The sequence below is a fragment of the Labrus bergylta genome, chromosome 19 (genome assembly GCF_963930695.1).
Source record: "Labrus bergylta chromosome 19, fLabBer1.1, whole genome shotgun sequence".
Classification (NCBI taxonomy): domain Eukaryota; kingdom Metazoa; phylum Chordata; class Actinopteri; order Labriformes; family Labridae; genus Labrus; species Labrus bergylta.
The window spans coordinates 9,724,955-9,736,993 of NC_089213.1; the positions used below are offsets into that span (position 1 = coordinate 9,724,955).

The 12,039-nt window shown below is 40.2% G+C and overlaps 1 protein-coding gene across 1 annotated transcript; it reads right to left on the reverse strand.

Annotated features, from left to right (window-relative positions):
* Positions 1-440: 440 nt before the first annotated feature.
* tent5bb (terminal nucleotidyltransferase 5Bb) lies at positions 441-11,052 on the reverse strand. The gene is made up of 2 exons (XM_020626830.3): positions 10,509-11,052; positions 441-2,143 (listed from the first exon to the last, which is right to left on the reverse strand). The coding sequence occupies exons 1-2, from the start codon at positions 10,662-10,664 to the stop codon at positions 1,118-1,120; spliced, it is 1,182 nt and encodes a 393-aa protein (XP_020482486.1). The 5' UTR covers positions 10,665-11,052; the 3' UTR covers positions 441-1,117.
* Positions 11,053-12,039: the final 987 nt, after the last annotated feature.

The window sequence follows — 12,039 nt, forward strand, 5'->3', positions numbered from 1 at the left end:
ATGTTTATCTTAGTTCACTTGATGCCAGCACAAAATATCAAGTGCCACTAACAGGCTAACAGAATTAGCATTGCGATCACGATATATAAAACTTAAGAAACAATCCATTTTAATTAAATGAAATAGGTTGTTAAAGTTAAGAGATGCTGAGTTATATTTCTAGCTTCTCTTCTGTAATGCTAAAGTTGTCTCATTTACATGATGGAAGAGGATGCTACAGAGCTTGGGGTCAATACGCCCATTTAGAAATACTGCTTGTTTTTCTTGAAAACATAAGGTATGGTTGCTACTCTGGGTTTAACCAAAATGTAAAAATATCCATTAGTAGATTGAAGAATAACTTTCTCATCCACATTGTATAAGAAAGAGCCCATTTTCACCAGTGGCCCCTGATTATACTTCTTGGTAAAAAGTGTAAAGAAAGACCAATGTACCATATGTTCCTGTTTTCGACTTCTTTAATGATTTAAAAACATGTATACCCTGACCTTGGGTACAGAAATGTACAGTATCTTGGATGAAAAAGTTTCAATAACAACTTTTACACACAACAACTATGATAAAGGTGTTGGTTATTTCAGGCACTTGGAACCACATACAGTCTTTGTTTTTCATGCTACACAAGAAAGTACTTCTTTGGTCCTTTTTCCCTCTCACCTAGGCAGGTCAGCTGTAACCACAGACAGAACAAAAAAACTGCCTTCTGTTTTTTTTTTGTTTTTTTTTTTAACAAAGTTATTTACATTTCGTATAAGACCCAAAACAAGCCTCCATCAGACAAGAAACAGAACTAGCACAGTTCCTTTGTCAACCCTTCATGATGATGTCCACATAGGTTATGACAGGACAACAGAATAAAAAGATATAAAGGCTCGATTTAGTTTTTTTTTGTTTTTTTTGTTTTTTTTTACAGCAGTTTCAATCAACATAACTTAGTGGAATGATTTTGATATAAGATTTGGCATAAAAAGGTACACTGGTTCCTTTTTGTCCACCTTGGGCCTCCATCCAAAAAAGCCACAATGCTACAGAGGTACTGAGCGTTCAAATGAGAGCTCAGTGAACATCAATGTAAGGACAAAATGGAAAGCTCTCCGGACGTCCTTAAAGTCAATGCTCAGCTGCAAGGTAGCCACGTTTGATAAGTGTTCCTGCATGCAGTCATTGGTGACTGAACTTGTGCCACATAGTAATTGCTGAAGTTGACGTCTCTGACATATGGAGCGGGCTGGTAGTAGCAGGTGATGTTGGCCAGCGCAGGGATAGCATTCTGTTCAGCCATTACACGCAATGCCAGAGCGGAAATAAGTGCCAAAGTCTGTCTGCGCTCGTGGCCCATCAGGCACACGGTGCTCTCGTCCACCACTCTCCTCAGCGTTATCAGGTACTCGTAGCGCTTGTGCTCCATGCCGGCAAAGTGGTTCTGCAGATACCCCTCCAGTTTTCTTTGCTGCTCGCCTATGTCGGGGAAGTCGATGAAGAATCGCGAGCACATGTAGCGCTGCATCTGTTTTATCAGAGTTTCACAGGAAGGCCTGAAGCCCCGCACCATCAGGTGACAGTACTTGAGCAGCCCGCCGCCTCGGATCTCTTCTGGGCTGCGGGTGGCGATAGTCCTGGAGCGAAGATGACCCAGAGCTTCCTCAAAGTCTCCGTACATGCTCTCCCCCTGCACTGTAGGGTGGAAGGTCTCAGACATGGCCGTCTCTGAGCAGCGGTCGAAAAGCAGCAGCGAGTCAAGAGTGATCTGGAAGGAGTCTACACTGAACTCAAACTGCCTCCTCAGGGAGTCCACAAACTTCAGTTCCACATTCTTGCCTGTGTTGTTTGACAGCGAGATGAGGCTCCAACGGTCCGTGTCATTGCAAACTTTCACCAGTTTCTGCACGTATGCTTCCTTGAGGGCGAGGGCTGTTATCCGTTCCCTGCACACCCCTTCAGGCAAGAAGTCCACCAGGCAGTCCAGCACCACGTCCTTCACCAGCCGGAAGGTTCTGTCATCAGTGAGACTCAGGCCAAAGATCAAGTCCAGGTCTTTGTAGCCAAGGCCGTTGTCCTGGTTAAGCACATGGCTGGCCGCTGATCCGTTCAGCTTGACGTCACGTACCACCACGCCGTGCTCCTCCAGTCGAGCCCTGACCACCTGAAAGACAAAGACACAGGGGAAAGAGTGAGTGATGGATATCTGCAAAACAGATAACAGAAAACGCGAGTTTGTACATGCAAAAAACTCCTCTCCAAACTTATTTAAAAAGAAGCTGAGGTGCTGTCATGTGAACATGATACAGCATGATTGAAAAATTCCATATTAATGAAAGCACTGAAACAGAATGCATAATGAGACCTGAACAAATGTAATTATATTCCATTAGTGAATGCAATAACTGTACTGGGTATTTGACTGACTCAGTCTAAGGATAGAACAAAGAAAGCTTAAAATAAGGGTCTAAAAACACCTGATTAGTACAAATGGAAATTAAAAAAAACGGCCTGTCATGGCAATACTCATTGATTTTTTTACACACGTCTGGATGTAAATGATAAACCAGAAAGTGCCACAAATTCCAAGTAGTTTAAAAATAAAGTATACTTTCTGATAAATGTTTTAATAAGTTATAAGTACATGTATTGACAGGTTGCCCCTTGAGATTAATCATCTTCTTTTTGAGGGGCTTGATTTAAAGTTGAAAATATAAGAAATCAGTGTACAGTAAACACTAAGAAGGATTTAACCATTTATGCACTAAAGCTTGGATGCAGAGTCTGGGAAAGTCAGTGATGAATTCCTGAATCTTGCAAACTCAGAAATCCTCTCATCAATTAGACGCAGGTGTACCCCTTTATACCTGAAGCTCAGGCAATATCAGAACAGACGAGCTGTAAAAAATTACAAGCCAGTGCTTGTCTGATGAAAGGGCCCCTGACTGTTAAAGGACAGGTAACCTGTGAGTTTTAAACTTTTGGCCTGTGTTCATGGTAAGAAAAGCGATCTTTTTGCTGGCATGTAAATACTCTTTGGATTGAAATAAAAAAGATTTATCAGGTAATTGGAATATCACCATGCTGCTCTGTTGCTGAGATGTTTGGGAAAACTGCTGCGCTACAGACAGCTCTGATGTTTATGCTTCCTGTCTGTTGCATCGCTTAAAGAAAGAAAAGCAACAAAACACGGCCACTTGGGAAGAAATAAAAAACACAGCTGGTATGACCGTTTGGCTCAGTGAGAGTTTTCTTACAGATAGCCATCAGTCAGAGAGGTCAAACATCTATTCAGGCCGATATTCTTATAAAGATCACTTTTAGTGGCTGGTACACTGACTGCCATAATTCTAGTGTATGCTTAATCAAATGGTTCCCTTCTATTGAAGGTTCATATGACTTCTTACACAACTCAATGATTTCAAATTAAGACAACTGCTTCATCTGACTTGAGTTTTATTTTTATTTTCTTGTGGTCATTATTTGAGCAAGAGAAGCGCTGAGTGAAGCCAAGGAAAAACAAAAGAAGATTAAGGGAAGTAAGATAAGAAGGGTATTTTCCATGATGCGGATCCTTTTCCTTTATTTTGACTATCCTTATTGTACTGTAACCTTATCTTGTTCTTCTTTTTTGTGACCAACAATGCTCCGTTTGAGTGAAATGTCACAGGTTATAGTTCAGATAAGAGTTCCTGATGTCAAATGAAAGTCTTCATTATTTCTTACTGGCTTTATTTGCACAGGAGACTTTGCTGCATCATTTAGTAAAATGTAAAACAAAAAAAGGGTACAAATTAATTGCTGAAAGGCTTTTTTTTCCTTTTTTTTTTACTGAAAGCCCAGCTGCCTGTTTCCTTCTGCTTTCATTGTTGGTGCTAAAGCTAAAGCCCCAGATTTGGATCCTTTACTTTAACCCCTAAAGAAATGCTCGAGAAGAGGACCATTTTGATTAAAGACATTGAATTGATCCCTGTGGCTATGTCCAACTTGCTGTGGTCTCTTACTAGCATTTAAATATCGAGGGTTGAAATATTAGAGGTGAAAATCCAGGAGTAGTGTAAGAAGGGCAAGGGAAAAAAAAGGTGTGCCGATCATGTGATGCTAACATGCTAGTTAGCTTATACCAAAGTCCTGCCCTTCCTTATCTTGCAGCATCTATGTTTCAAAGAGAGTATAAAGATATTTCCCAAACTTGTCCAAATAATCTTTTTAAGGGAAAGATTAAAAAGGCATATTTCAATGCATACAAAAAGAGAATAGGTTTGACTACAAAAAGAATTCAACTTTTCTGTCACCAAAACATTAATTAGTTAGCAAACTAAATCATTCATATTTTAAAAGATTTATTCAATGCAGAGTCTGGTGTATAAGGAGTGGAGTGAAGGTCCCTGTGAAGTTTTTCACAGGGAAAAGGATAACACATGGAGACAAGAGGATTCTTTTAACTATCCAGCAAGGGAAACCCACAGAAGTATTTGCTCTGACCTCACACTTAAACAGTTGGTTTGAGTTAACAGCACGCCATAATCTGCCCGTCTGAGGGTCCCGAAAGGAGTATGTGAGGAAGCCCAGCTCTGCTGCCCTCCCATCCGCCGTCCTTCAACACTCAGAAAACAGGCTCATACATTTCCCACATGACGCACCAGCACCTGGTGAGTCAAACGAAGGGAGACACTTCCGCCTAAAGACTTGTAAAAAAAAAAAAAAAGAGCCGCAAACACACCCGACTGTCTGGTGTTGACAACGCCTTGGCGACACATAGCAGTCTCTCCACTTTCCTTCTCAAGTCTCGAATGTTTCCTTGACTATTTAAATTAAGCTGCGGCCTGAATGTGTTTTTATTATGGCAGTCTGAAATGACCCAGCCATTTACCAGCCCATAGTGCCCTGGACGCCTGTGAGAGCTTTGGGCAGTGAGTCAGACGATCCCTTTGCCAATGGAACTGGCGACAATGAATAAGGAGTTATGAGTCCCTGACCTTAACAAATTCATTCCAAAACGAACCCAGCCAGTCAGTCGTACAGTAGCTTGGCAGCCAGCGGGGGATGATGATGATTTTTCCTCTGTTTTGAAAATCTGCCTTGAGTTTCCTATGCACGGGTGATCATGTCACCTGTATATTCAAACCAGAGTGAGACACAGGCTTAAGCACGATGCCATCACTCCACAATAAAAGGGCCTTTTCAGTGCCTGTAGGGTTCCAAGAAATTTGAAAACTTTACCTGATTGGACTCTTTCCAGGGAATTCAATCTGAGGAGACATCTGTTTCGTTTTTTGAGCAAGCAATGTTAGATAAAACTGGTGAGAGTCTATGTGAAGAAAAGTACACCCTGGAACTGTGATTGGATCTTTTGACCAAATACTTGGGTCAAGTTTGTTTGCTAAGTGGCCCAGAAATCAGCTCATGCTTCCTTTAGATACAGTTACTTATACGTGATAGTCCTTTACACTCGGTCTGTTAATGTTGGTTTTACACACAAAAAAAAAAAATGGGCTGACTCATACTTAATCCAGGATGTTTCAGGCCTAGCTCACACTCAGAGATTTTTTTAAATGTAAAAGATAACCCATATGACGATGTTATCACCTTTCTAACAGTTTTGTTCCTAATGTGTGTGAAGTGCAAAAATATGAGCAAAACAGATTCCAGTCTGTTTCCAATTCCAATTGACTATCAATTCTGATAGTCTTCCTATAAGAGAAATTGTGATGAGTTTTTGGACTACTTTTAACTGAAAGTACACGACATAAAAGTAAAACTATGGATAAAGAGGTAGAGACGGGGGTGAACATGGGCTGTAAATGTTACAGTGCGAGCTGGAGGTGAGGAAAATTTGATTTGCTGCGGTTGTTGTCCTTCTTTTGGTCAGCTTGCTTTCCAATAGGCTATCATTTCATCCATGTTACAATCCTCATTGTCTACATGTACAGTAGATGATATTCAGCCGGCCTGCCCAGGTACATTTATGGCCGCCCATATTTCAAAACTGTTTTTTTAATTTATGTTTTACTTATTGATAAAATTGCCGACCATACGATAGAGAGAAAGAGCAATCCTGCTCGTTGACTTTCCTCAATGAGAGCTTTTATTACTTCCTAGGGGACCACAAAAAGTGACTTAAAGTTTGTTTGAAGTAAATGTGAGTGCTTATTGGTATTCAAGTAAAAAAAAATGCTAACATTGAAAATCATCCAAAGAGATATTTTCTGCACTACCTTAATGGTTTGATACTTGAGAAGCAAAAAAAATAAATAATAACCTTTGAATTGAAATCCAAAACATGCAAACTACCTGCCAGATAAAAATCATTACAGACAGGTCTTAATTGAATGTTCTGAAGCCGTTTTCTCTGGGGAGCCTTGGGAGCATGTGGCGCCTTCATGTTGCTCCTGCTCAACAATAGCCCAGTGAGGATTTGGTTTACAGCCTGGCGAGGGCCGCAGTGAAGTCAGGCAACTGGTCTTCACTTACCACAGTGATACGTTGTCAAGCTGACTCACAAGCCCAGTGTTATTACGGGCACTAATCCATTCCTCACATTGTACTTCAGGTCCAGGCCACTCTGTACTACTCCCAGTCTTTAAGCAGAAAAAAAAAGTGATGGGACCTATCTCAAACATCTACAGACACAACAACTTAAGTGAAAATATGATGGGAACAAGATACAACCCTCTTAAGGGCCAACAAAAACCACCGAGGCCTCCCTAGCTACGCCCTCACACATAAACACACTCGACACATTACGACACACAAATGAGATATCTGCGTTGATCATCATGTGGTATGAAGCTTCTGTAAGGCTCTCTGGGAACATGTAAGGAGCAAATATTCAGACTGTGGGTTGATGTCCGTCAACCGTAAATGAAAAGGAGAGTACAGGGGTGTCAGTAACAGTCAAAGTATTCCTTCAGTGCTCCCGTGGCTCGCTCGCAACCAGACCACAAACAGATGTTATTTAAATGTGGCCCTCAGACAAACCCACCATTGAGAGGGGCTCCTCTGACTCTGAGGGAGTGCGATCCATTGGTCACATTACCTAGTCTCTACAATCCTCTGATCTGTTTCTCTCAGGTAGACAGCTCGGTCTGGGTTCATAGGCTCAGAAATGATATTAAAAGTAGCACACTGGTGGTTTAGCATTCTTTAGCCCATTTAGCAGGGAGACCCCACATTACTGTCAAACCATTTTCCAAAACATATCACTGTGGTTTAGATCTTTGAGTGTGTTTTTCCTTTCTTACAGTCAGCCACTGGTTTCCATTCCTGCCCAGATGGTATTAAAATCATCCAGCAGAGACTTCAAATCTGCGTGACATATTCCATGAAGGGGAACATGGCGTCTGCTTTTAAATTGTCAAAACACTGGCATCCCTGAGAGATGATTCATTGCAGATTTGTGAAATCTGTTTATACATGCTATCTGTTTACAGGGCTAAGCACTCAGCCTTTTTTTTTTTTAACAAGACATGTTAGCAAAGGTGCCAAACAAAGCTGTCTGTACAGGGAAATAAATATCTTTGTAATATAATTGACAACTGGTGTCACTGCAAAACTAGTGTTTCAAAGTTAAACCGTGTTAACACCCCTTATGCCTACACATCAAACCTTTAGAAAGACTCTCACATCTGAAGACGTGGTGGTCAAATACTTCAATGGTGCTTTCACACTTGGACAAAACTTCTGAAAATTTCCTGAAGTTTTTCGGGAGCTGTGACGTGTGAATGTGCCCAGCCAAGAATTTTAACTCCAACTTCATCGACATTACTTTGAGTTTTTTTTCTGCCAGCCCCCTAGCAAATTTACCGCTTGATTTTAGGGTGAGCCGATGTGAGCACACAGCAGGAAATATTAAGGAAAACTCTACATGAGCGAGCAGGACGGGGATGGTGGTGTTTACATCCTGCAATCGGCACTGCACGCGCTCGACCGGTGCGATCTCCATGCAAGAAAACGGGTCATTATGTTTTCCGTTTGCAAGTATGTTATTCTTTGTTCTTAAGGTGATATCCTGATTGTGTTGAATGACAAGTAGCTTCTCATTAAAGCGTCTTATAGCAGACTGTTGCTTCATCCACTGCTTCCCCATTGTTCTTTTTGACGGCACTCCTCCTAAGATCCTCCACCATCCCTCTTATCCGACAGGGACAGTCTCCTGCTTTGAGGGATATGTGAACAAACAACTCAGGAAGATTTCAGTGGCAGTCTGCTACATAATTCTCTAGAGATTGTCCAATACGCCAGATTTTGGCGTATTTATCTCATAATCTCGAGATACCAAAGCTTGTTTTCTTGTGATAATGGGACATTTTACAGGAAACAAAAACAATAGGTTTGGTCACTGTGATAGACCAGACCAAACCTTACACTAATGAGGCGCGTTAAACTAGTTTCTATGTTTGTTTTGTGCTTTTGCAACTCTGCAGATTTAAGATAAGTAAGTTCACAATTGAGAAAACAACTGGAAATAACTTATTATCACAAGAAAAGAGAGAAAATATAATGTATATGGATTATGGGCTTCAGTACTTCTTTATGTAAATGCTATGAGATAACTTTTGTTGTGATTCAGTACCATACCTAATAAAGTTTTATCCAAATGTTAATGTATTTTCTGAACATTTTTAAAGGGTAGATTCTTTTGTTTACACATTTTCTTGTACTAGTGTTCTGAATGTCGTTGACCTTATAAGGTAAGGATCTCCACACAAAAACAGCAGGATTGCTAAGATGTTTATCTTTGTGCTTTGGGTAATGCTTATTTCAACATGCTAACATGTTAGCACCTCCATACACTGAAGATGGAGATGACTTTGGTGCCTCTTGTCTGATGTAGGATAATTAGTGGTATAATTTTCCAAAAGCTGGTCTTTAAAGTTTCTAATGAAGACATAGTGGCGAATGGAAAGAAAGATGTTTGGGGTCTCTGTTGCCCACAGGTCTGTGTAATGAAGGGAATGCATTAGTGGGGAAGTTCAGTGCAGATGGTTTGGGGGGGGGGGGGCTCCTGGATTTTAGAGGCCCTTAAAATGCTGTGTATGTGTGGGGGTCTTTCTTCCACACAGGATCACCACTGAAAAATGAACAACTCAAGTGAAATAGGAGCCTGGATTAGAGGAAAATTGCAACCCAAGCAATATAATCCCTATATGTTTTTTTTTATCCATAAACCATGGCAGAGTCATTACCTCTTGGACTTTTTATAAGACATTTGAAAAAGAGTAGAAGATCGAGTGAGCGAGTGGAAAACTGCAGTCGTAGTGTTAGATCATTCCTGATGTCAAGAGTGACAGTGATCAAATCAGGGCTGCACCAAAGGAGACAAATATGCAATGTGCCATAAAATGTTGCAAAAACTATATAAATTTTGATTAATAAATAAAAAATTAAGAGTGCAAATTAGCTATAATTGACAGTTTCTGTCTGTCCGGTCTACTGTATGTTTTCCAAAATACCTGTGCTTGCAAAAGGTCCCTTTTTTCATCCAAAATGAATTTAAAAACTTAAAACTTTAAATTTAATCTCCACTAAATTGGCACTAATTAATCCAAGAGTGGCTGATAGCTAGCTTTAGTATCATCTGACTGCATCCAAATGTTATACACAGGCATCTGTGCAACTAGTCAAATGTGCACATATGCTAAGTGAGAAAGCATTGCCTGTCTGAAAATAAAAGTGTTTTTTTTTATTTATTGTGATAAATTCAGACTTTTGGGATGTGTTAGTGCAAATGCTCATATTAATATAATGATAAATTATATATATATATATATATATATTATATATATTTCAATTAGCTCTAAAAACAATGTGCAAACTAACAAAAGAGAGAAGACAAGTGTTAATATTGGTGGTTATTTTGATCAAAGCTGTTTGAGCAACAAGTGAGTAAACTTGAATTTTGGAACGTCTTGTGAAAAGTGTTCACAGAAGTGTGCATTGAAATAAATGGGACAACAAGTGGAAAGTTCTACCTGTGCAGATTTAAAAAAAAAAAAAATGGGAAGAGGAAGAAGAAAACAAAATCTAGACATACTGTCCAGTTTAGTAGAAACATATGTGTGATTTAACATTTAATATGCAAATAAGTCAAACATGATCTACTTTATGATCAGTACTTGCTTTACTTGATGGACTGTTCGTGATGCTGTTACTCCACCTGGTGATAAGGACTTACAAAGTTTCAGTTTCTTCCCCCTTTTTGTGGCATTATGGACAACTTCTTTCATTGGAATAAACCAAATGTGATTTGTTGACACAGCTTTATTTCTTATACAGTAGAGAAAAGATTATAATTTATTTAGAGAAAAAGCTTAATGAAAAAAGTTTTGCCAGCTTTAAGAAAGTATTTAAACTAAGGTAGGCTCGATAAATCCACTAAAGCGACAATAAAAGGAAACGTTTTGCCTTTGCTTAATTGTTTATTCCCTACTTCATTCCCACTGTCATGTGCACTCCTGAAGATATCATGTTATTATGGGGATGGGTATAATAAAGTTCAAAGACATATCAATAGACCGTGATCTCACCTGGACGATCTGCCGGGGCTGCACGGACAGTGTGGGGAAGTTTCCTCGGCCGTGGATCGGGACGCTCTCGCCCAGGATGGAGTCCAAACGCTGCACCTGATCCCAAGACAGCACGCTGACCCGCCGACTCTGCTCCGAGCTGTCACCGGAGGACATGACGACCGGACTCAACGATGATGTCCAATGAAGGCAAAGAAGACCTGCTGTAGCACCGCGATCCTTCCAGAAGAAGATGAAGATGATGATGAAGAAAGATGATGTTGTCTGGATGAGTGTGAATGAAATGAGAATGAACAGGAAACAAAACAAAAAAACAGCAGTCTCCTCGTCAGGGGAAAAAGTTTCAAAAACCTCCAAAATGCAGCAAAGTGATGTTAAAAGTTTTGGAGGAAGTCTTTCATCTCCAACGCACAAACTTCTGGTCCTTGTTCTGCCTCTACTCTCTGCCTGTCTGCACGCACTCTGTCTTCAGATTAAAGCCGCCTCCGGACTCTCACCAGCTTTTTACCGAGCTGGGATTAAAAGCAGCCTCCCTATTGGCTGGAGAGAGATTTGTGAACGCTCTGACATACAGAAGACTACAATCAGCGTACACACAGACGCACACATTTTCTAACACGAACACACCTCCTTCCAGTGCGTCAGATGACAGGTTCAAGGACTGTAGGAAATATAATAATTACTAGTTAGGGGCATTTAGAGGACTCGGTTCCTTTGTTGTGTCCAAGTTGCATACCAAAAGTGCTGCTTGATGTCTGTGATTTATTGAATCGCTTTAAAGCAAGCCACAAGGAGGCTACTGTGTGTCTATTTACAGAAACAAACATGAGCTGGTAGAAGTTACCCAGATTCAAAACAAATGATGTACTATTAACAGCTGTTCTTTTGTTTATTTGTTCTTTGTTGTTGTTGTTGTTGTTGTTGTTTGTTTGTATGGTGTTTTTGTTTATTGGGAGTGTCCCAACTGTCCTTTTTCTATCTTTAAGAAAAAGCCAGAAAAAGATCCAGCTCTTTAATGAACACACACATGATGATGATGATGACGTTATTTCGGATGGCTTCGATGCTGACTGGAACTCTCAAGGACGGCTGTCGATGTTGTTGTTGATGACGATATACTATTAACAAGAATGTTATAAAAAGTGCTCTGCCTCTGCACTTCCTGTCAGCACCTGTGTGTCTGACCAGACTTTTAATCTGTTCGTACATTCCTCTTCTCTAGATCTGGATGCTTGTGCTGTTCTTACTCTCTGATGTCCGTCACTTTGGATAAAAGCGTCGGATAAATGAATTGTAGAACTGTTCAATAAACACCCCATGAAAACTGTCGAAGTAAGACAATATCACGCTTCAACATTCTCTAGAGAGAGATGTGAAGATATATGATTAAAATAAGAAACAGCTGGAAAGAGAAGCTAAAAAAAAGACTATAGTCATTAAAGGTGCACTTTGAAGTTTTGGTAGAGAAATGTGAAAGTCAGAGAAGTGGACAGATTCTATTTGTTCATAACTCTATACACAAACTGTCCTC

What these genes read in the sequence shown, in the direction of transcription:
- tent5bb (XM_020626830.3), bottom strand. Translation starts at nt 10,664, where the DNA reads ATGTCCTCCGGTGACAGCTCGGAGCAGAGTCGGCGGGTCAGCGTGCTG. An exon ending in AGCCCCGGCAGATCGTCCAG is followed by an intron (nt 2,144 to 10,508) that starts GTGAGATCACGG and finishes TTTGTCTTTCAG; the next exon opens with GTGGTCAGGGCTCGACTGGA.